The 26,653-nt window shown below is 38.7% G+C and overlaps 1 protein-coding gene across 1 annotated transcript in view; it reads left to right on the top strand.

Annotated features, from left to right (window-relative positions):
* Positions 1-20,601, top strand: part of LOC136866278 (oxysterol-binding protein-related protein 6) — a 398,272-nt gene extending 377,671 nt beyond the window's left edge. Inside the window, exon 19 of the mRNA XM_067143100.2 lies at positions 19,968-20,601. Within this exon, the coding sequence (XP_066999201.2) occupies positions 19,968-20,076 (109 nt within the window). The 3' untranslated portion in view covers positions 20,077-20,601. The remainder of the gene's footprint in view (positions 1-19,967) is intronic.
* Positions 20,602-26,653: the final 6,052 nt, after the last annotated feature.

Genomic DNA, 26,653 nt, shown 5'->3' with positions numbered 1-26,653 from the left:
CCTAAATCATGCTGTGACTGTGTTGAAAGCAAGACAAGCAAGAAAAGTGTAACAAGATATGACTGTGAAAGTATTTGGTGGCTTTGCATTTTCCAGAGTGTTTTAGGGTGTTTCACACCATTAAAACTAACACAAATTGTTCTTTTGGGTGCTGCACTTCATCACATCAAACAAGGATATAATTAAAATTCAGTATGTTGCGGATTACATGTATAAATCTTACTAGCGTAAAACCATATCTTAAGCTACTCGTCCACGATGCAACTAAAATGGCATGCAACTTCGATTTGAGCAAGAAAAGTTGAGTGGCTTCGTGTAAACAGTCATGCAATTCGAAAAGTTGCACGCGCCACTCGGATTCTGCGCAACTTCCAAGTTGCGTGCAAAGTCAAAAGTGGCATCGTGTACACAGCGGAAGAGAGGAAGTTGCGCCATCTGAAAGTGGCGTGAAAAGTTTAGATCATTTTTGTGGCGCAACTTTCTCACGTGGCCGTCTGCTGTGACATTATACTGATGTTTGGGAGGTTCACACTCGGGAATAAATTAACGTAAGTACGTACCTGTATATTCTTTATTGTAAATGAAATATAACATGCCTCAAAATAGATACCCATCTTAGTAATAATTACATAATTTACGTAAGTTCATTTACAGGTTACAATGTCTCCGAACACGAAATGGACGAGGGAGATGACGAGAAAGCTGATATATTTAGTTGAAACACAAGAATGTTTATGGAAGGTTGAGGCAACGGACTACAGAAATAAACAAAAACGGCAGAGAGCGTTCATCACGCTGTAAACAGCATCACAAACTTCAGATATTACACGTGAAATAGCGCATGTCGGTATCAATGCTTGATAACTGTCACCTGTAACAAAACAAAATGTAGGAAATTACAATAAGCTAAAAGAAATTATTCCTTATGTGTACTGTATAAAATCCATATTAAGAAAAATCGGCTTACCTGTTGCTAAATATCTCAATGTCATGTTTTCTCATTAGCGTGTCTTTCTTTTGTATCAACGGCGCTGCTCCTCTCAGTAGATATTCAAAATCAGTCGCTGACTTTCGCAGGATATTCTTGTAGAAGACTTGGTCTCCCATGTACAATTCCTGTAGCAAGTTATTAACAACACCACAATGTTCACGACCTAAAATCCGTTCCCTCACCCAACTTTTCAGTTTCGCTCTTTGTCGTCTTTATTTTCGTCGCCATAATAAAATCAGTGATAAGCAAGCCGGAAGCCGCCAATAACACCTTGCCAGAAGACATGCTTGCTACTATCAACACTCACATCCGCTAGAACAGCTGACTAGGAAAGTTGCATGCGAGAAAACTTGCGCCACTTAAATAGCGTGGTGTAAACACTCGGTGCAACATTTCTTTGGGCGCGCAAGTTTTCGTGTTGCGCAACAAGGAAAAAGGCAAACTTGCGTGCTGTGTGTAAACAGTGCCTGTCATTTTTCTTGCGCAACACAAAAGTGGCATGTAAGTTTTGTTGCATCGTGGACGAGTACCTTTAGGCATGAAAAAATGGTATACATGTGCATGCTCAGTACATTAAAATTAGTATGTCAATGGGTTAAAGGTATAAACCTGTTTTCACATTCCTCAACAATTGCTTTAAACCCACCCCAGACTCTGTTTACATTTTTATTTACCGTTTTCCACTGATCATAGTTACATTTTTTTAAACTTCCTCATGCCTGTTTTATCAGCCATATGATACTGCCTAATAGTCCTACTTTCAAGACCTTCCTTTCTATGATATTTATATTTAACTACGAAAAAAATAACAGATGAGCTCTATAGAGAAACCGAAGGAATATTCTTCCCTCTAGTTGGTTTCATCACTTTCTGAATCAGCTGTCCTTCCCATATTAACTTATTTGCAATTTGTTGGTCATGCTTCCTGTCGTTTGCATTACCTTCCCAATTCTTCTTTCTTCTCCTTCTTTTTCTACCACTTTTCCCACACCAGTAGGGTCACGCGTGCAAACTGTGTCACACACACACACACACACACACGCGCGCGCGCATTTGGCCCTGTTTTACGGCTGGATGCCCTTCCTAATGCTAACCCTATATGTACGGTGAATTCTATTCCTTTCTTTACAATACTTCAACAGTTCAACACTAACATTTTTATGTCATCCCTACTTGACTTCCAGATCCCTGTATCCTTATCACCGCTCTCTAGACCACTATTGCATGTTTCTGTGGTGGTTGGTAGTGTAGTGTGTTGTCTGAATACGAAGAGGAAAGTGTTGGGACAAACACAAACACCCAGTCCCCGGGTCAGAAGAATTAATCAAAGGCGATTAAAATCCCCGACCCGGCCAGGAATCGGCCAATGAATCGGACATTACCTTCCCAATTGACATTTGGTAAATTGAGATCACTCACTACAATCACATTCCTTTCCATATCGTTTCCCACCTAGCTGATTATATTGTCAAATAATTCCAAATCAGCATCAGCGCTACCCTTTCCCGGTCTGTACATTCCAAAGACATCAAGTTGCCTATTATCTTTAGAGATGAGCCTTACACCTAGAATTTCATGATTGTCATCTTTAACTTTTTCATAGTTTACAAATTCTTCTTTCACCAGAATGAAGACCCCCCCTCCTACCATTCCTATCCTGTCTCTACAATACACATTCCAGTTGCATGAGAAAATGTCTGCATCCATTATATCATTTCTCAGCCAGGACAATATCTGGTAAGTATACTGTATATCTATTGAATTACTTAATTCTATTCCTTTCTTTACAATACTTCAGCAGTTCAACACTAACATTTTTATGTCATCCCTACTTGACTTCCAGATCCCTGTATCCTTATCACCGCTCTCTAGACCACCCCGTTTCCCTGAATGTACCACCCTATAATCTTTCTAAGGGTCGGTATTATAATATAGGTTTAAACTGTTGGTTCAGTTTAAACTTTGGTTTATCTGTTAGTCGCGTATTATAAAACTTAATCTTAAGTTTAACTAGAGATTAATTTTACTGCCTCTCATCTACCGTTTAAACTGAAGTTTAAGAATACATAACCTTACAACATGGCAGAACGAATGGATCTTGAAGATATTTTTGAGGTGTTTGAAGAAATATTAAGCGATGATGAAGAAGTGATTCAAATTATTGAACGACCCCGGGTACCACGAGTTTTTTGAGCAAGGGTACGTCACTTTCATATATGAAATGAAACAGAGTTTTTAAACAGGTTTAGGCTTACAAAACAGACTCTCATAACCCTATTACAGCAAATTGGTGCTAGAATAAAACATGCAACAAAAAGTTAAGAATGCAAAAATGAATTTTTGAACTGTTTGAATGTCAGAAGTGTAAATTTTAGGAAGCAAAGTAACTTTCTTCTATTTCAGAAATCATGCTGTATAACCCCTCATCAGCTACTAATAGCATTGCGGTTTTATGCCTCCGGTAGTATGTTTATTACAATGGGAGATTTCAGAAGAATTCATAAAGCCACTGTTTCACAGACTATATTGAGTGTGACAGATGTTATAGCTTCTCGTGATCCACAGCAAATAAAATTACCAACAGAAGAAAATGACATGTCATTAAGGAGTGATTGGTGCCATTGACTGTACCCACATCAGAATACAGTCCCCTGGAGGAGATTATGCAGAGCAATACAGAAACAGGAAGGGGTTCCTTTCATTAAACATGCAGGTGTAGCTCTTGCAAATCTGAATATCAAGAATATTGTAGCCGCCACTATAAGAATTTAATTCCTCAGCAAGTTTCTCCCAAGCCAATTCTTTTTCTTTCCATGTCGTAGCGTCTGTCTTTTTGCACTCAGTAATGCCACTGTATTTCTGTACTAATGGCACAAACAATTCTATTTCCTTACAAGTAAAATTAGGACGTTTATTGTTTTTATCCGCCATTTTCCCTACAAGAAGTAAACAAAACATTATTGATAATAATTTTTTCTTGCAAGTCACTGCAAAACATTTTCGATAGTCATCTTTTCTCGCAAGTCAATCAATCAGTCAATCAATCAATCAATCACCACTGATCTGCATTTAGGGCAATCGCCCAAGTGCCAGATTCCCTATCTGTTATTTTCCTAGCCTTTTCTTAAACGATCGCAAAGAAATTGGAAAATTATTGAATATTTCCCATGGTAAGTTATTCCAATCCCTAACTCCCCTTCCTATAAACGAATATTTGCCCCAATTTGTCCTCTTGAATACCAACGTTATCTTCATATTGTGATCTTTCCTACTTTTAAAGACACCACTCAAACTTATTCGTCTACTGATGTCCTCCCACGCCATCTCTCCTCTGACAGCTCGGAACATACCACTTGAAATCAAATAAATATGAAAGTTTATTTGTTCCACCTTTTCAATACATAAAAAGAATTTTAAAAAGAATTAAAACTGTAGGGACATGTTTCGCTCTTTAATTAAGAGCATCATCAGCCTATATCTCAAACTGAAAGGTAAATAATCAGGTACCTGATTGTAATTAAATTAAATATAAATGTGAGATGATGTTACAAATGGTGAGCGAAATGGTTGACAATAGTTTAAAGATTAAAATATGGATAGTCGTTAAATTTATACACCCTCCTGAAAGTCCTTGTTTAAATATAGCAAATAGGTGTCCTGTGGAGGTTGAGGGCGTAATAGAAAACTAATAGATCCTAAACAGATTGATTAACACATTAATGAATAAAATGTAGCTGACAATTCCAAATGGTGCATTAATACATTGCTCACTTCAAGTGAGGTCTACGGTAAATTGCTAAGTTGAAACAAGAAGAGTAGTAGAGAAAATTTATCAGTGTTAAATATTTTGAACGTTGGGAATAAATCAGAGTGGAGTTCAGATCCAATTCTTAAAATTTATAGCATAGAGACGCTTCTGTGGTCCATTTTAAGTGAGGTTTATAATATTATGTGAAGAAATAAAATTGTAGTCCTCCAGAAGTCCGAGAGAAGAAGGGTGCTTGATGGTAAGTGGCTTGCCAAATGGTAGTTGGAAGAAGTAACTTGTGTAGAATTGAAAGAGAAATTAGGATTGAGTCTGAAACAAAAGCAGAATTGTGTGTTAAAGAAAGGAGAGTTTAAAGAGAAAGTGAAGTGTGTAGATCGCTTACCTTTTTAGTAATGTTGAAATAGGTTGGCTTAAAGAAGAGTTGCCAGGCTGAGTGGCTCAGATGGTTAAGGCGCTGGCCTTCTAACACCAACCTGGCAGGTTCGATCCTGGCTCAGTCCGGTGGTATTTGAAGGTGCTCAAATACGACAGCCTCGTGTCGGTAGATTTACTGGCACGTAAAAGAACTCCTGCGGGACTAAATTCCGGCACCTCGGCGTCTCCGAAGACCGTAAAAGTAGTTAGTGGGACGTAAAGCAAATATCATTACTATTATTATTACTTAAAGAAGAGTTGAAGAGAAAATGTTGTTTGTAATGTCATTTATTTTCAATTGTAATAGTATTAAATGGTTGTTATGGTAGCGATGGAATGACTGATGCTAGTGTTGCAGAATGAAGTGAGATTAAAGGAGGAGAGGGTCGAAGCAGTGCTAAGTTTGTGCTGTTGGCTGTGGCGGGTAGCGGGAAAATGAGTTTAAATCTTAGAACAAAATAAAGAGAAACGATAATCAGTATCGAGAGAAATTCATATAAAAATGATCTAGTTTAAAGTCGATCTTTAGTGTGGAGATAAATTAGTCTTCCTATTGAATTACGGTGCGGGAGTGAGGGAAAGTGTGGCAGTGAACAAACATAATATGAGAATCATAACATGTAACATACCACTTAATCGAGCAGCTCGTCTCCTTTCTCCCAAATCTTCCCAGCCCAAACTTTGCAACATTTTTGTAACGCTACTCTTTTGTCGGAAATCACCCAGAACAAATCATGCTGCTTTTCTTTGGATTTTTTCCAGTTCTTGAATCAAGTAATCCTGGTGAGGGTCCCATACACTGGAACCATACTCTAGTTGGAGTCTTACCAGAGACTTACATGCCCTCTCCTTTACATCCTTACTACAACCCCTAAATACCCTCATAACCATGTGCAGAGATCTGTACCCTAATCATATTTATGTGATTACCCCAATGAAGGTCTTTCCTTATATTAACACCTAGGTACTTACAATGATCCCCAAAAGGAACTTTCACCCCATCAATGCAGTAATTGAAACTGAGAGGACTTTTCCTATTTGTGAAACTCCCAACCTGACTTTTAACCCTGTTTATCATCATATCATTGCCCACCGTCCATCTCACAACACTATCGAGGTCACCCTGCAGCCGCTCACAATCTTGTAACTTATTTATTACTCTGTACAGAATAACATCATCTGCAAACAGCCTTATCTCTGATTCCACTTATTTACACATATCATTGATGTATAAGAAAACATAAAGGTCCAATAATTACGTCTAAAATGAGCACTCTTTTACAGAAGTTCTTTTCGCCTTTGAAATTACAAAATCTTATTTAAAAGAGGCGATAAAATATTATAATATCAGCACTTCTTTCTATGTCGTTTGTTTTCCTTTTCTAGCACCTGTAATATACGGCACCCTGAAATCGAAAATGACTAACCAAACATTATTACATAGTTTTACACAGTCTTATTATAAAAGGTGTAAGCGGATGATTGAAGGTAAGAACTATTTGCGCAGGAAACAACGCTGAATAATCTGCAAGAAATATAAGCTTAAGAAATAAAAGTAATCTGATAAAAGGTACGAAAGGTGTTGTGAAAAAACAATACTGCCTCTATAAGTTTTAATAATTATAAAGAAGGGGCGTAAGAACCTAAAACTCAATTACATTTATTTCTAGACCGAGCTTGATAGCTGCAGTCGCTTAAGTGCAGCCAGTATCCAGTATTCAGGAGATAGTAGGTTCAAACCACACTGTCGGCAGTTCTGAAAATGGTTTTCCGTGGTTTCCCATTTTCACACCAGGCAAATGCTGGGGCTGTACCTTAATTAAGGCCACGGCCGCTTCCTTCCCACTCCTAGCCCTTCCCTGTCCCATCGTCGCCATAAGACCTATCTGTGTCGGTGCGACGTAAAGCAACTAGCAAAAAAAAAAAAAAAAAAAAAAAAATGTATTCCTAGCTCGCCTGGTGGCCATGATTGTTGGCATCAAGACTATATAGTCTGACACTGTGGTTAGCCGGTTCGTGACTCGTTGGTCAAAAAAATGTTCATCAGAATGTTGGCCGACAGGGGAAGGAGAGGTGATGGTATACAATTTCTAATCACTAGATTGTGTGGCAAAAGCCTGGGTTCAATTCCAAACCTCTCCGCAGCGTTCATAATATGAACTTCATATGGAGTGAGGGCATATGACGCTGTTGATGGTGATTTGTCCGTCGGATGCGAACATAAAAGCTTTCAGCAGTGTTATTCGACACCCTCTCCCTACCTCATCATCATCATAATCATCCCCACATCCAGACATGCAGGTCACCCATTGGGGTCAAATAGAAAGACCTGCACCAGGCGAGCCGAACATGCCCTTGGACACTCCTGGCACCAAAAGCCACACAGTAAATAAGTACATTCATTCCTGGAAATAAAACGAAGATGTTCGACTGACGATCTCATACACAAATGATGTTCAGAAGTAAAACACTCAAGATTGATCTACTAAAACTAAAAACAAGACATGGGGCCAAAAAATTCGTAACTGTTGGTGAGTATCCAGAAACTCGCCGCCAGAATAGCACATGGCTAAGACAATAATTTGATGCTGGCTGTTAGCCCGAGAGCGAACAGAAAGCGAAGACAAAACGGGGATAAAGCACGTTGAGTGCGTGTTATTAGCCATGTCTTAGCCATGTGCTATTCTGGCGGCGAGTTTCTGGATACTCACCAACAGTTACGAATTTTTTGGCCCCATGTCTTGTTTTTAGTTTTAGTAGATCAATCTTGAGTGTTTTACTTCTGAACATCATTTGTGTATGAAGCTGTGGTATCAGAGGCTACTGTATTAGGCCAATTAATGCCTAATAACACTAATCTACAGGATGTGAACAGATTTTTCATCAACCAACCATGTTGATGACCTTACTATGACCTCTCCAGTTTCAGTTATGACCTTTCAAGGTACCAGCGACTGCCACTAAGTATTATTATTATTATTATTATTATTATTATTATTATTATTATTATTATTGTCCGACTCGTTGGCTGAATGGTCAGCGTAGTGGCCTTCGGTTCAGAGGGTCCCGGGTTCGATTCCCGGCCGGGTCGGGGATTTTAATCGCTCCTGATTAATTCTTCTGGCTCGGGGACTGGGTGTATATGTCCGTTCCAACACTCTCCTCATCATATTCAGACAACACACTACACTACCAACCACCACAGAAACACGCAATAGTGCTTACATCCCTCCATAGAGGGTTGGCGTCAGGAAGGGCATCCAGCCGTAAAAACAGGGCCAAATCCACATGTGCGACGCAGTTCGCACCCGCGACCCCACAGGTGTGGGAAAAGCGGCAGGAAAAGAAAAAGAATTATTATTGTTGTTGTTGTTGTTATTATTATTATTATTATTATTATTATTATTATTATTATTATTATTATTATTATTATTATTATTATTTAATCTTCAGTAGGCTTGGTGAAGATGGAAGGATCACGACCAGCACACACTCATCAAACCCAGTCTATGTGCAATTGAGATTTCAGCACTAAAACACAAAAGTTAGTGCTTGGGTTGTGAATTTGTCACGGAACTTGAAATAAGGTTATATTCTAGTATTTTAAAAATGGTAATAAAAACACGATCACAATGCTACGAGTCTAACGTCCCATCAACTGCCATTAGTTTTACGAAACGCCGGAATTTTTGAAATTTTGTACTGAAAAGGTGTTCTTTATCGTGTCAAATCAATAGCCATGGTATTTTAGTACACTTAAATGCCAGCCACCTGCACCGGGATTCGATCCCGCAACCATGAACACGAGGTCTCTACAAAACCAACAACGCTAATTTTTCTGGACGCATGTTGAAAAGGTGAACAAGTGAATGCAAATTTAATATGCTGTATATTCATTCCGTATCAGAGCTGAATCGAACAACTCAACTCTGCCTTCTTGTCGTATCATAGGTGAACAAGTAAATGCAAATTTAATACGCTGTATATTCATTCCGTATCAGAGCTGAATCGAACAACTCAACTCTGCCTTTTTGTCGTTTCATGGTTATGTGTCTAGTCCTGGGGCACCAGAGTAGACAACATCTTTGATCCTTTCAAAACATGGAACCTTTACGGTATCTATTCGAACAAAAAAAAATGCTACTGAATACGAATAGCCTTACCTCCACCACCCTAAGCAACGCATAGTAACTTGCAATAGTTTTATAACCCAGCTTTCACTTTAAAAATATTTACTGCACATGGTATGGCACAGAATGTAAATAAGAGTATTTTTAATCACACCCGAAGTTTGAAGTAATGAATACATTGTCTTTTGATGTACTGTATCATCAGAATAAGTTGCATCCTGCACTTTCCCTACAATATTTTACACTTTTCTTTCATTCCTCCTCTATTTAGGTGCAGTATTCCTTTCTGCCCTCTTCAGGTGTAGTATCTCAGTTCCCCATTGATTTATATTTGAAATTTCCTTCTATTTTTTTTCGATTAGCTTTACGTCGCAGCGACAGAGGCAAGGTATGTAGAACTACCTTGTGACACAGATAGGTCTTACGGCGACGATGGAACGGAGAAGGGCTAGAAGTGGGAAGGAAGCAGCCAGGGCCTTAGTTAAGGTACTGCCCCGGCATCCTTCCTTTCTTGATTTATGATTGATTGATGTTTGTTGTTTAAAGGGGCCTAACATCGAGGTCATCGGCCCCTAATGGTATGAAATGAGACGACAAATTAAAAGTCCGAAATCCTCCACTGACCAGAATTCAAAGCGTGAGGACGAAGAATGAATGGATGGATTGATATGAAGTTAAAATGATCAGTGGATCCGACCCACAGTGCCTCACATGCACAGAATCTGGCACAAAACAACAGTAGTACGGACCAAGGGACTGCTTCTATAGCACGATGCTGAATCGATTAGAATATGCTTGTTCTCGAAACGGATCCAAAATCCAGGTCATTGGCCCTCATAATGGTATTTATTGCTAGAAAAGTAGAACCATGGTATTTCTCATGTTGCAGTACTAATCAAGAGTAGCGTAGACTCGCGGTATTTCATTTATTATGGTACGACTCACAGGTAATGAAATTCGCACATGTATTACAGACCTAATGTGTTTCGTACATTGCGGCGCCCTTGACAGGCAACGCAAACCTATGGTGTTCATCACCTAAGTCCACTAACTACAGGGACTCGTACTATCCCGTGGCGTTCCTCATATAGGGGGTACTACTCACAGGCAAGCCAGAACCATGGGATCTTTCATCCCATGGTGTCGCTCATATATTGCTACTAATCACAGGTTTTGTAAAAGCCGTCGTGCCCACCCAAAGTGGGTAGATAAAGAGAAAAAAGAAGAAAAAAGTAGTGATCCGTCACTTCAAAAAATGAAGTAACGGACAAAGAACTACCAAGATCGTATACTTCCTTCTTCACTTCAGTTTACCTTAGACCGGTCATTATAAGACTCAACATCAATTTAAACACTAGTTACAGTTTAACTCAATCTTCAGTTTAAACCTTCATTATAATACCGTCCACCGAGCTCGATAGCTGCAGTCGCTTAATTGCGGCGGGAGATAGTAGGTTTGAACCCCACTGTCGGCAGCCCTGAAAATGGTTTTCCGTGGTTTCCCATTTTCACACCAGGCGAATGCTGGGGTTGTACCTTAATTAAGGCCACGGCCGCCTCCTTCCCACTCCTAGCCCTGCCGGGCTGAGTGGCTCAGACGGTTAAGGCGCTGGCCTTCTAACCCCAACTTGGCAGGTTCGATCCTGGCTCAGTCCGGTGGTATTTGAAGGTGCTCAAATACGACAGCCTTGTGTCGGTAGATTTACTGGCACGTAAAATAACTCCTGCGGGACTAAATTCCGGCACCTCAGTGTCTCCGAAGACCATAAAAGTAGTTAGTGGGACGTAAAGCAAATAACATTATTATTATTATTATTATTATTATTATTATTATTATTATTATTATTATTATTATTATTATTATTATTATTATTATTATTATTCCTAGCCCTTCCCTGTCCCATCATCGCCATAAGACCTATCTGTGTCGGTGCGACGTAAAGCAACTAGCAAAAAAAATTAATACCAGCCCTAAACAAATTTCCTAACTTATACATACCACTGCAATTTAAGTGATCTCCTACCCACCTATTAGAACCTAGAAATCTCACTCCCAGTTTCCCAAATACCAACTCCATAGTCTCATTTAAATCCCCACTCACCTTCACGTCAATATCCTTCCTACACAGTATTCCACTGATAACGATCTCCCCTTCCTTAAATCTCACCTGTGCTGCATTTACCAGATCCCACACATTCCCAACTATGTTGGTACTTATACCTGCCTGTCGTACATTATTGGTACCAACATGAAACACTACCACATGCTCCTTTCCCTCCTCCTCCTCTTCTACTTTCCTCAGCATCTGCCTTAACCTAATTCCTGGATAGCACTCTACCCTGGTTCCCTTTCCTCCACACACTTTTCCCACATGTTTAACAATGGAATCCCCCATGACCAGAGCCTCAACCCTACCCACCTCATTTATCCCCTCCCCTCCTGGTCTCCTGGTCAGCCGTATCTTTCCTGATGGCTGCAGAAGCTACTTCCTCCTCCATTTTCTCCCTCCCATGACCCTGTTCCACCTGTCTTTTCCCAACCTCTACTCTACATTTCCCTTTCCTACCATTTCCTTTCCTTCTACTTCCACACTTCTCAGCAACATTTCTCTATTCCTCATCTTCCCTCTGTTGTTCTACCTGCAGTGACTCGTGTCGATTTTTCACAGACACCAGTCCTGAATTCTGATCCTGAATAGAGCCCTTATCCTGCATTGTTCTTCCCCTTAAAACATTAGACCACCTGTCTTCTACATCCCCTCCCCCCTCCTTCCTTCCTATCACTCTTTTACACCTACTGTATCTTGTTCATTGTTTGAGGGAGGCCTTCATTCCTTCCTGTCCTCTCAGAGAATCCTAATTATCTCCCCCAAACTCTCCAACTCCTCCCTCAGTTTCCTTAATGCCTGGCCACAGCCACAGTTCCTACACTTGCACTCCTTTGCCATTCTTTACGGAATAATGAAAAGAAAAGAAAAAAAGAAAAAGGTTAGTACACAAAGATCACATGACAATAAGGTAATGAATATACTATGTACTACACTGCATTACTATTTAGGGCTGGTTCAGCCATCTGCTGGTAAATTGGCTGGCAGCTACGCATGATTAAACTACCTGGGGGTGTAAATCAGCTGGCACTTTGGCTTGCATGCTGTCACCTCCACGTAAGCGCTAGGTGGCTACCCAGATTTAGATACCGATATTCGCAGTTGGCTAGACTGATTTTGAGCGATTTCTCGCTTTCGACTGAGGTGCTATCTATCGTTAGATGTATGAAGCTCATTTCGATTGTCTTCTTTTCCTATGCTTGCACATCGAGCGTACAATCTCCTCATATGCTTGAAGTGCCTGCATCTGCTAATTACCACCAACAAGCCTAATAAGGGGAGTCTTAGAATTATGGACAACGATTTATATCAAGCTTTCGCGAGGTTAATCTATGAGCTTCAAAATTGGGAGTAAAATCTTGAATTTTATTTTTTTACGCCAGTTATAACCTGTCGTGTAAAACAGCATTTTGGAAAGTATTCTGGTAGTAGATTGGTCAAGTTGCTCGCTCCGTAATAGAAGGTACGCAGGTTCTCTTTGTCTTTCTAATTTTCATTAATTTTTTTTTTTTTTTTCCCTGCCGTTGTTCTTAACTCTCTTTTACGTGCTTCCATATACATATATAGTGCGCGAACCTTTTTTTGAGCTCTAGTTCCCATTCAGCACTATGGAGCTCAGGGCTCAAGAAAAGGTTTGCGTACTATACACACATCTTCCTTGTGGACTTACTGCTGTTCATCATTTTATCTGCAAGGCTTCTGTGAATTGATTAAGTATCTCCACGTTCCTCTATTTGCAACTAGCTCTGTGACCTCGTTTAGTTCCACTTGTTTCCATTTATTGATAATGCATTTCATTCTAATGTTTAACTTTATGAAGATAAATTTGGAAGATACTGTAAATGTAAAGAGCAAATTAGGGGAAATATCCATTCATATGAAAAGGAATTCGGGAATGGAATAGTTTCCAATTTCCTTGAAATCATTTACGAGAAGACTAGGTAAGCAACTGATAGGGAATCTGCTACCTGGGCGACAGTCTTATATGCTGTATGCTCTTCTTCTTCTTATTCTTCTTCGTTTAGGCCTACGATGGACCACGTGGTTCTTAACTCTGGTGAGCTCTTTTCTTCCTCTTAGCTCAGTATTCCTTTATTCTAGGGCTATGGATGTCTTTTCTTTCTTGAGTCCATTTCACTCCTACTCCTGGACCCAGTGATTTAGTTGTTATTGACTGGAGAGAGTCAGATGTCTTGACTAACTTTCTGAACTTATCTCGGTTGTAAATGTCATTGTGATCAATGTTTAGGTATTGTAGGTCCGCACTAAATTCGTCCATTTGGCATTTGTTGCTTTCCCTCTAGATACACTGTTGAAGATCCTTGAAGTGAGTCTCTGGCTGTCCATCCTGACTACATGACCATAGAACATTAGTCTTCTCTTCCTCATAGCTGTTGTAATGCTCACTATTTTACTGAACAGTTCCTTGTTGTGCCTGATTCTGTATTCATCTCCTTCTTTAATGGGACCCATAATCCTTCTGAGGATCTTTCGCTCTTTCAGTTCCAGTTTTCTGAGTTGTCCTTTCTGGGTCATGTTTAGGCATTCTGAGGCATACAGTACAGATGGTCTTACTACAGTGTTATAGTGTCTAAGATTCTAGGAGAGGGATTTAGACTTGTATATGTTCTTACAAAGGTGATAAGCTCTTTCTAATTTAGTGCATCTACTCTTCATTGCAAGGTCCTCATTAACATATAGGGTTATCCATTCTCCAAGATATTTGAATGAGTTGGCCTTGTGTATTATTTTGTTCCCCAAAGAAATGAAGTTGGGTGCTTCTCTGATGTTGGTCAGAAATTCTGTTTTATTGACAGCGATCTTTAGCCCTGCTTTAGCTGCTATGCGTTCTAGGAAGGATAGCTGGTACGTAGCTTCTTCCATACTTGAAGCTATATGCTTTACTACTATAATGTTACTGGAATTAACCATAACGTCACTTTCTGTAAGTACCACACATATAAAGCATTTTCCTAGTAGACATAAAATTGTCATTAAACATTTCAATTAAATATATTATTAATAAAAGAATGTATGAAAAGAGGCATACAGATGAACACAACACTAAATATGAAAATAAAAATATTTGGCATAATGAAGACTCGAACCTGAGTACCTCATATTATGAAGCAAGCGCATTAGCCATTACGCTACAAGAACATTTGGGGTAATTGTGATACATATATTAACTTATACCTGGTATCCGAAAACTGAAAAGTTAAAATTAGAAAATTAAAGCCTATTGAGTTGATTTCCAAATAGGTTTCGATTTTATATCCTTCTTTGCAAAAGCTTAACATATAAAATGTCTCCCCGACTCTGACGAAGCGAAAGGCTGGTTGTAACCGTTGCAACTGAAGGGGGGCATTAACTGTTCAAAATCTGGCAATACAATATTGATCACTGATACATTATCATGCTTTTATCAATATGCTAAGGTAATTTAAGCTGCATGTCACCAGAAATACAGCTAATAATGCTCAGCTCTCAAATCTTGCCCGGCAGGTGAAGTCTTATTGGGCCCTTGAAGTGGCCAATAAATTACGCGCCGGGTAACTACAATTTATGCTGCCGATAGCGCTGCCCGGGAGTGCTGGAACGGAAATAGCCTTTTATGCAGAGGGCAAGTTATATGCTACTTTACCTGTAGGTGGTAGAATCGGCCCTTAGTCATACTATATTTTTATCCTACAAGACCCTAACAGGATGAAAACTGCCGTTAATTACAGAGAATAAGCACGCTAATTTCTAATAAGATACTACAGTACATTACAATAATTTTTAAACTACGTTGAGACGTATCCTAATTACAATAGGTTATTACTAAGCATGGGGTTCGAACCCCACTGTCGGCAGCCCTGAAAATGGTTTTCCGTGGTTTCCCATTTTCACACCAGGCCAATGCTGGGGCTGTACATTAATTAAGGCCACGGCCGCTTCCTTCCCACTCCTAGCCCTTTCCTGTCCCATCGTCGCCGTAAGACCTATCTGTGTCGGTGCGACGTAAAACAACTAGCAAAAAAAAAACTAAGCATGGGCGCCCTTATGACAGTTTGTAGGGGAGGGCCTAGACCTGGTGGTATGTAGTATTTTTAAAATTTTTGAAGATGAATGGCGACTTGTATTCCACAGTAGAATAACACCCATGATATCCTCTTCCTGTTGGTAGGGGCGGTACTACAACTTCTACATAATGCTGACTTTTAAATCATTTTATTGAAAGAAAAACACCTGACTACATTAAATTTTTGCCTTTCCCTGAGAGCTAGAGGGGGGCTGCGGCTCCCCCTTGCCCCCGGGTATGGGCGCCCTTGTTACTAAGGACAGACAGAAATGAAAATTGCAATTAAAGTTAGAAATTGGCAAGAATTACTTAAGGATTACCAACATTACTATGTTATCCTACTATGTTCTGATAAAAATGAAAAGTATCCAAAGGTTTACCATACACAAAGATACACACGAACGAGGGTTTGAGAGTTGCCTTAAAAAGTACTTTAGAAGTGTCTGAATATTTGTGGGAAAACAATTACTGCTACGTTTTGACAAAAAAATTGAGTCAAGATCCCCTAGAATGCCATTTTGGTGTCCTGCTATCAGTGAGATGTGACGATCATCCACTATTTCTGGATTTACATATGTTGCTGTCCATTTATTTACCAACTAAACTTGTTTTTTTCCCTGGCAGAAACCGTGAGTACCGAGCTGAATCCCCTTAACATCTCTGTTTAATCATATGTGCATTTGCAAGAGCAATTGAGTACAAAAATCATGCAGTGAAAACAAGCTGAAGCGAAAATCAGGGGGATAATTGTGAATCTCTAAGATGAAATTGAAATATCGGACTGGGAAAACAGTTTATCTGACTTAGCTACGGTGTGCTAATAGTGAGAAGGTGCTAGCATTAGGGCGTAGGAAAATAGGAACATGCCCAGAGAGGAAGCTAGGTGGACCGAGGTTAGGGAGCTTTCCATCTGTAAATCCATCCGTCTTTTATTCGCTGACAACATATGTACAACATTATAACTGAAGCACTCTTTCAAAAGTAAACCAATAAACTCCTATTGGCCTCTTACGTACAAGAGAGAATAGAAGATCTATTATCCCCAGAAAATATAATGGAAACAAGTAGTACTAGAAAGTAATATTAAACGTTAACATTAAAGAAAAAGAAACGGCCTTCAACTGGCCATAGGCCCCTGGACTACGAACCCGGCCCATCCAAACAGCACAGCGCACGCAGAAGCACAACTCAAATCCACTTACACACCCATTCGCGGCCACAAGCATTAACCTCTCACTCAATACACACATACAACATTCACTCACGACTTACGCTTCGATGTTCGCAGCCCAGAAGCCTTGGGTTCGATAGGAACCTCCCAGTAGTTGCTCAAGAGAGCGACAAATAATTAGTGAGAATCTAACGCTGGATACAACCAACCACCAAGACTACGTTTGAGAAGGGAAGGGGAAGGGACAGAATTAGTCCTCTGTGTTGGTTGAACTTAACCCTTAGCCCTTATTTTTCTGGGAACATGCCTGCCACTCTAGGTCCATTTAAATACCTCCACTTAGCAGGTTAATATAGCTCACAAACTATCTACAGGAAATCTATATATATAAAATAAGAGTTTTGTATGTACATTGCTCAAAATTTAAAAAGGATGGTATTTATGTATCAGTTATGCCCACAGCAAGAAGAAAAGGCACTTTTTACAACCAATGTAGAAACAATACACTCAACTCACAGCGCAGGCGCACTTCAAGTGTCTGTAAGAGTCTTTTGAAAGAGCGTAATAGAAGTTTCTCGTAACACAATTTCTTAAATACATGAAAATATCTGTGATATTAGTGAGGGAGATATTTTTTGAATGATTGAATAGTTTGGATGGTATTAAAGTGAAGTTGTCGCAATTAGGATGCAATGAAGATCATGTGTTGTGTATGCTACCTAAACTTGTATTTCACTAACTTGAAGTGTCAATTCTTCTTCCGCACAAAGGAGATACAAAGAGAGCTGGTCACTTCTAAGACAGCTAAATCATCTCAAAAATACTCCCAAGAGTCCAGCTGCTGAAATCATGTATAAATGTGAGTTTCATGCATCAATTTATTATGTGGATAGAAGCAATGGTAGTACTGTACATGCCTCTGTTAATTGTACAGCGCAACACAGGTGTTGCCAGTGCCATCTGTGCAGCGGTCCGTGGTAACTCGTGGAGAGCACGCACTTCCCCTTCTAGACACGATGGCCTGACATTGCGGACTCTCTCAAACACACCTAGCTAGTCAGAGGCTTGTCAAATGTGCCATTGGAGCATGCTGTGTGTTCACTTAACTTAGCTCTGTGGCTCACAGAGGCCTTAATCAGTGTCTTGCATCTATGAACGAGGGTGGGACATGTACAGCCCCTAGTGGCACTTCCATGCAAGCAGTTGACATTAAATGCAAATGGGGCATGTCAGCCTATAATGCTATTGTGTGTTAATCTTCAGTGTACTTGTGTGTTTCGTTCATGGTGTGCAATTTCTTCGCAAATGAGTGTATTACAGAAAGGGAATAAACAAGTATCAAAACATGCATATTCTGTTGCTCCCTGTGCCTCATGAACATTTTAAGATATAATACATCCTACATTTTCGCACCATGGCTGATTTGTTTCATCAACTACTCCACACAAGATTATTTTATTAGTTATTTAATTTCTCTGAGTCAAAGAAAAGTACAATTGTAAGAAGCAGTTTTGTAATGGGAATGTTGATTTTTTTTTAAAATACAAATGATGTTCAAATATGTAAATAACCTTATACTTTCTAAAGGGAATTGCATCTCCAATAACTTCCTCAAATTAAAACTGTCAGATTCTCGCTGTTTATTATTCTGATCTGGTTTGTGTACTTTTCCTATATTTGTCCTTTGTTCTGTATCTTCTACCACCTGTATAATCCTCTTTTTGTTTCTCCCTTTTCTTATGTTTATCCAGCTTTCTCCATATCCAACACTTCCCACAACAAGAACGGCGATCTCTCAAGATACGCCCTAATTAAAACTGATTGCCTGTTCCCATGATGAAACTGGAAACCATAAATGAGCTCTTTGGGAAATGAGAAGAAATTGATCTTGAAAAGCTGAAATAGTTGAGAATGAAGAAAACAATGTTCAAGACATGGACTTTTCCTTATCCTTTCATTTTTTCTCTCCTTGTTTCTCCTTTCTGTTTCTCCCTCTGTTCATTGTAACATGCTGTTGTGTTTATTTTTAATGTTGTTTTACTGTATATTCATTATTTCTAGGGCTGCTAATAGACTGAAAGTTTTAATTGGTTAACCAAATACGTTTAACTGATTGGTCAGTTAAAGGAATCAAATTATGATTGCTTCAGAGCAGAAACAACGCAAATAAAATTTTAATTGAAGAATATACACAATGAAGTAAAAGTAATACTATATTTCCTATTAATTTGGTGCACTATTAATAGGAGCAGATGCATGTTGATGCTTTCGGCTATCAAGCTAAGTTCTGAATTTGGGAGACAAATCGTTTCGAACCCCACTGTTGGATATCATCCTTCCACTTCCTTACCCAATTATTTCATTCACCATTATTCAGTTGATCTTCATTAGCTTTTCAACTAAGTTAGGTGCCAAGAAGGACATCTAGCTGTAAGAACGTGTTATATAATTTAATTTGACCTCATCCCCGACCCTATATCAACAAGACCAGATTTTAAAATTTTTAAAATTTTATGTAACACTAAATCTCAAGTGGCAGTTGACCCTGATTTGAACAAACTTTCCATTTCCTTAGTAACCTCTCCTTAAACCATGACTCCGAACATATAAGGACCCTGACATGCTCGGAAATAAGGGTTGCTCTTCTGTCGCTAACATTATTTCTGGCAACATTGAAAACTTGCATTTCTTACAGAACACTGTGTACTTGAATGGTAACTAAATCTTTACGTTTGTTGTTTACAAAATTATTACTTGACTATATCAAAATGCTCAAGCATAATGTGGTTACACTTCAAATGATCAAGTTTAAGTAATTCTCGTGTTGGAACCAATCCCTTCTCATTTTCCCATAAGTAAAAATGATATGTTTACCACCTATTCAGTACCTTGTATAGGTGGTCAGCATATATTTTCTGTTCAAGAAAATTTTGTAAACAACATTGGCAAAGTCACTATGAAATTCATTAGTTGCAATTCTTTACCTGTCAGTAAACGAGACTTAACTATATTTCATAGACCAGCCCACAATTAATTTAATTGGTTTAATCAACCAATTATAAAGCATTTGATTGATCAATTAAATGTTAAAGCTTATTCCACAGCAGTAATTATTTATGATATCAGAAATATAAATTGTTAATTAAGGTGTGCTTACCCAGTAATTCCTAGTAACCAAAATCTTGTACATCCTCCTTTCATTTCCTCCCTTCATGTATTGCTTGTTTTGAAATAAACTCACATGTCTCATTTATTCTTGTATTTTTAACTAACGTAAGTTTTAATGATAAACTTACTATTGGGATAATTTTTGTGTTATAGCAAGCACGTATCCAGCAGTGGAGAAGAGATCTGGGAATACAGCCACAGGTACTGGGAATGCCGAAAAAATCCAGGTTTTATTAATATGTCCTTTGAACCTCTTTGGTGACCACCAGGAGTTTAGTGTGTATAATAGTTCAGTTTTTGTTCCCTCCCATTTGTAGCATTATGTAGGCCTCAAAATTTTACTGATTATTTTTACGAATTATGGGGAAATGATGAAGATTGGTTCCAACCTGAGAATTAGTGAAACTTTATCATTTGAAGTGTAACCACATTATGCTTGAGCATTTTGATGTAGTCAGTAATAAGTATTTTGAAATGTGTCACCTGATATGGTAGTATAAACAATCATGGAGATTTGAGATAATTTGGATTGTAATACGTTCCTAAGCCTCAAATTTGAGGGAACAATTATGGTGCCCTTGCAGAATATAACTAGATACTTATTGTACAGAGATTTCTTATTTAATTTATTATATGTTGTTATAATTCCATATAATGGAATGAAACACCCAGTGTAACTTGTCTAATTAAATTATTAAAATGAAAGCACAGTATAAGGTTATATAGAAATTTGCTTGATGTTACAGTACATCATAATAGTGCATTCCCATGACTTTTCCTATACCGGTACTGTATAAACCATTTTGAGAGCTTGTTTTAACAAGCAGAAGAGTAGAAATCATTAATGTTATGTTCTTTATTCAGATACTGTATTTGTCTAAAATAATCGCTTCCTTATAATGTTATATTGCCTATAAAACTACCTTCTTCCCGTATTTTTTTAAATACATGTGCTGCTGTCAGTCATAATCTGTATGTATGTTGTACTTGTAAGATTTATCTTCAGTTATGAAATGTCATAAATGACAGGGTACAGCCATTATCAAGCTGAAATACAAAAAAAAGAAGAGAGAGGTAATCTGACATACCCAGGCTGTGTTACTAAAGATAAGGACATGATAGCCAAGTAGTATCGTCTCGGGCGTCTCCCCACAGTGAATGTAGTTTGAACCTGGCCAATGCATTTGGAATTTTTGAAATGAAAAGTTGTGTCCCTATGGTTTGGATTCCACATAAAACTAGAAGTTCCATGGCTATGAACACAGTATCAACAGTCTCATAAAACTACAAGCTGTCTTGCTTACTAAAGAGACATCCTAAATTATGTTGACCTAAACATACTATGTTGATATTTCTTCATCAATTTATAATTACCACAGTGGTTAGAGGTATCTAACAGAAATTGATTCACTGCTGACTGGTTTGTGATTATAATTGAAATGCACACCTATTTGAAATGATTATACTCCGAGATGTAAAAGTATTTGTGTGTGTTTTTTCATATTTTATGTAAGGAAAAGTGATTAAATATGACTACATGAAGCCGTTCAGCCAAAGAAAAAGTCATTTTAGGTGAACATTGTGTACAAATAGTTCCATAATATGGAATTTATGCTTAGGTGGAATATTCTTCAGAAAGCCATTGACTGCTTTTCAGATTCTAATTGCAGAATTTATGGTGATAATTATGCTCTCTCCTTTTTACCACCACTTCATCAGTTGTTCAAAATGAGTGAGAAATACAAAAATGGTGACATGCTTGCCCTTTGAAAGTTCAATATGCATTTCTTTTACTTCTGCTTGTCCTAAAAAAACATAAGCAGTATTTTTAAGCAACTTACTTTCTGATCATAAGACACAGGATCTATACTTTAAAGTGGAATTCAAACTAAAGTAATTTGACTCCTAATTTGAGAATGTTCTATACATGGAGTGAGATTTGAACTACAACTACTTTGACAAAAAATCTAATAATAATGTCTGAGCTATTCCCCTTCCTGAACATCTGCATGTTGTCTACTTACTATATTTAAAAAAAATTTAAAGCTTTCATAATAATGATTATTTATGCATTTGATTTATTGTTTTGACCTAAAACATTTTATAAGGTATGATAGATTGAATTCTGAGCTATTTGGTACAATTCTTTTCTTAGCTTGGTTTTGTGTTGTACTTCAAAGCATTACCAGAATAGTTCATATCTCTTTGGTAAAATAGTGGAATAATATACAAATATGCTCCACAACATATCTGAAGATTTCTGAATATGTAGTACAGATTGGAAAACTGTACAATAGACCAGATATTACTTCAAAAATCAAAAGTAACTGACCGCAATGGCTAGGCCATGTGGAGAGAATGCTAGGCGGCATGATGGTCAAGAAGGTTTTCAAGGGAGAGCTGGGAAGATGTCGACATTTTTTTGCTTTATGTCACACCAACACAGGGTCTTATGGCGACGAAGGGATAGGAAAGGCCTAGGAGTTGGAAGGAAGCGGCCGTGGCCTTAATTAAGGTACAGCCCCAGGATTTTCCTGGCGTGAAAATGGGAAACCACGGAAAACCATCTTCAGGGCTGCCGACAGTGGGATTCGAACCCACCATCTCTCGGATGCAGCCTCACAGCCGCGTGCCCCTAACCGTATGGCCAACTCACCCGGTAGATGTCGAATAAGAGGCAGGCTTAGAACCAGGTGGTTAGATAAGGTGGAAGAGGACCTAAGGAGGATGGGAGTTGTGTGATAGAGAAATAGAGCAAGAGATAGATAAGTCTGAGCAGAAGTGTTTTGCTAATGCTAAAAATTTGGTCTGTATGAATGTATACTGCTACTAATAATATTTACAGTTGCTTATATAACAACTTGCAAGTAAAGGCTTCCACTATCCGTAACCTTGGCACTAAGTGGGATAGTTGATATGCCTGGCTGCCTGTGTCCCCAGAAATTAAACTGGCACTGTTCTCATTTTTGGTGTAGGCTAAGTGAACCATGGGCCATATGCCTCTTCAGAAGTGGAAATATTTTTTTGTAATTTGTTTGACTTCCTGGCAAGGAATTGAACTTGCATCCTTCCAGATGAACTAGTCTACCTTAACTATCTTGGCTAGGCAGTCACTGAATAGTACCTGACACATTTTGTATCAAATGACAGATATTAGAGAAGACATCAGAATTTCCTACATTTTTATGTACAAAATCTTTTAACAGAATTAGTCCTCTTTGTTGGTTGAACTTAACCCTTAGCCCTTATTTTTCTGGGAACATGCCTGCCACTCTAGGTCCATTTAAATACCTCCACTTAGCAGGTTAATATAGCTCACAAACTATCTACAGGAAATCTATATATATAAAATAAGAGTTTTGTATGTACATTGCTCAAAATTTAAAAAGGATGGTATTTATATATCAGTTGTGCCCACAGCAAGAAGGAAAGGCACTTTTTACTTTTCTGTAATTTCTGTATGTATGTGTGTATGTATGTATGTATGTATGTATGTATGTATGTATGTATGTATGTATGTATGTACACGCATCACGAGAAAACGGCTGAAGAGAATTTAATTAAAATCTGTATACAAAGTCGGGTAGAAAGTTGCTACAATCTAGGCCATAAATAATTTTATTCACACTAACTAAAATGGTAGTTAGGGGAAGGCCTAAAATTTAATTCTCAAATATTTATGTTATTAGTGGTCATATCTTAATGAAAATCAGTATACAAAGTCGGGGAATAAGTCGCTATAATCTAGGCCATAAATAATTTTACTCACGATGAGTGAGATGGTAGTTTAGGGAAAGGCCTAAAATTTAATTCTCAAATATTTGTTATTAATGGTCGTATCTTAACGAAAATTGGTAGGGGAAGTCGAGGAATAAGTCGCTACAATCTAGGCCATAAATAATTGTATTCAGGCTGAGGAAAATTATAGTTTAGGGGAAGGCCTACAATGGAATTCTCAAATATTTATGTTATTAGTGATTCTATCTTAATGAAAATCAGTATGTAAAGTTGGGGAATAAGGAACTACAGTATACGCTATAAATAATTTTATAAGACGCCCTAATATCACAGAGTCTAAAGAAAACTAAATGTGAAGAACTACAATATAGAAAGCTCATAAAATTGATCAACAATAACATTACATTGACCATTGTTTGTTGTGATGTGCTTTGTCTTCTGTTGCCACTCATCTCTGATAGATAGGATTACTTGACACAGTTAGGTCTTATGGTGACAGTGGGATAAGAAAGGGCTATGAGTGTGAAGGAAGCAGCCTTGGCCTTAATTAAAGTGCAGCCCCAGCATTTGCCTGGTGTGAAAATGGGAATCCACGGAATAACATCTTCAGGGCTGCCGATAGTGGGGCTTGAATACACTGTCTCCTGGATGCAAGCTCACAGCTGCGCACCCCTAACCACATGGCCAACTCGCCCAGTCGTACAAGTGCAATAGTCTGCCTAAATATTGGCGGGAAGTAGCTGGGGAGTTAGGTAACTTTCTTCTTTAGCATGCCATTCCTCTGTTTCATAAATTTTCCAATACTACTGGTACATAACACACTGGTTCATCATAGCATTCGAGCTATTCAATCCCTACTCTGAGGCACTGATTGGAATGAGAAGTGTGTATGTTTAACGGAATAATGGCAGAGAAGTGTTCATGGCTGTCTGTGGCCTGGTCATTCCAGCTCTGGAACTTTGGAATCTTAGATCGGCACCGTAGTACAGTACTGTTCGTTAAAAGTGAGAAAATGTGTAGTATTTCATTTGATTGAGTACTTTATGTGATAACATTGCTTCTAATCGCTACATTCCTACTGTCATTTTTGTAATGACCTATGTTGACTTCAGTTAGGGAAACCACAAAATCGGTCTTTCTGAGAATCCCGTAGCAAAGCATGGGTACATCAACTAGTTTACCAATAAAATACAACAATATAGTACACTATGATACATTATTCAAGGACAGTATTAAGCAGACACTGGTATTCACCAAGATTCACACTTTTTCAGCAGCAATTATGCTGTTTATGGAACTTTCCAAAGCATTTACTAGGATGTATCCCAGGCTTTTTTGTACATGTGTTACAGAAAAATATGGTTTCACGTCATCGTTGGAAAAATGGTCCTGTAATTCTGGTTTCCTGTCCGGTTCCATGGCTAAATGGTTAGCGTGCTGGCCTTTGGTCACAGGGGTCCCGGGTTCGATTCCCGGCAGGGTCGGGAATTTTAACCATGATTGGTTAATTTCGCTGACACGGGGGCTGGGTGTATGTGTTGTCTTCATCATCATTTCATCCTCATGACGATGTGCGATTCGCTTACAGGAGTCAACTCAAAAGACCTGCATCTGGGGAGCCAAACATGTCCTCGGACACTCCCAACACTAAAAGCCATACGCCATTTCATTTCATTTATGGTTTCCTATTCATTGCCATATTTAGAAGCATCTCTAAAAAAGGCTTTAATTTCAAGAAGAGTGGCATCTGTCACATGATTTCCAAATAGATTCTCGCTTGAGGGGTGGGTTTTTTGCTTTATGTCACACCGACACATATATGTCTTATGGCGACGAGGGGATAGGAAAGGCCTAGGAATGGGAAGGAAGCGGGTGTGGCCATAATTAAGGTAAAGCCCCAGCATTTGCCAGGTGTGAAAATGGGAAACCACAGAAAACCATCTTCAGGGCTGCCAACAGTGGGGTTCAAACCCACTATCTCCTGATTACTGGCCGCACTTAAGCGACTGCAGCTATCGAGCTTGGTACTTGAGGGGTGTAACTTTCTGAATGTTTACCTTCACATATCAGTTTCCTGCACAGTATCAGTCATGGATAACTGAAAAAATTAAAGCTCAGTCTTAGGTTATTTCATTGTGATGGCTTGTAACCAGACGTACCTGTGAAAGGGATGCATTTGAAGTCTATATCCAAGTATCAGTATTCTCTCCAGCTGTCATTCGAAGTACAAGCACTGTCATTATCAGCACGTTATCACAGTCAAATTGTGCAATATTTTATCCGGCACTTAAATCAAACTCTCTTTCACTGTTACTAAAATCAACATCACTTTCATCTAAAAATTTCATTATTGCTTTCTCACAATCTTCATAAACTGCCACGTTGCTAGACAACAGATGTTTACAAACATACATTACATACATGAACAGAGATAACTCTTTACAGGGCCTGTTACCAAAGAGAAAATAATCCTTCAAGCATTCCAAAGAGTCATCAGCAGTTGCTAGGAGCATACTTTATTGTCAATTTGGGTGGGTACAACCAAACAACCGAATTATAGCCAGAAAGACTCATTGTCAAGTGTGCCCCGATATAGGATCTGTGCAAGAAAATTCCGATGTCGGGGCTGCCCCGCCATGTGTGTGTGTTAAGGGTTAATAATAACTATTTCTAACAGCTGTCTGAAGTGGAAGTCATAAGACACTTTGCCTGGAGGAGGTGGTGGTGGTGGTGGTGGTGGTGGTGATACAGTGCAAGTGTCAGTTGAGTTGCCGTTTATTCTTTGTGTCATGTCTAGGTGAATGGATGATGAAATAGTCATCTAACATAGTTTGCCCAGTAACATCATGGTTTCAGCTAGTCTGTGATCGCTTCCACAGCGTAACAGTTAGTGTTATTAGCTGTCATCCTCGGGGGCCCGGGTTCGATTCCGGTACTACTAGAAATTTAAGAATAGAAATTTAAGAATGGCAGGACGGCTGGTATGTGGATGAAATAGTACATGCAGCTCACCTCCATTGGGGCTGTGCCTGAAAAGAGCTGCACCACCTCGGGATGAGGACATGAGTTTACTTTTTTTTTAATAGCTATTCTGTGATAAG

The sequence above is a fragment of the Anabrus simplex genome, chromosome 3 (assembly GCF_040414725.1).
Source record: "Anabrus simplex isolate iqAnaSimp1 chromosome 3, ASM4041472v1, whole genome shotgun sequence".
In the NCBI taxonomy this organism is placed as follows: Eukaryota; Metazoa; Arthropoda; class Insecta; order Orthoptera; family Tettigoniidae; genus Anabrus; species Anabrus simplex.
The sequence above is the reverse complement of the archived record's forward strand: the minus strand, read 5'-3'. Positions and strand labels throughout refer to the sequence as shown.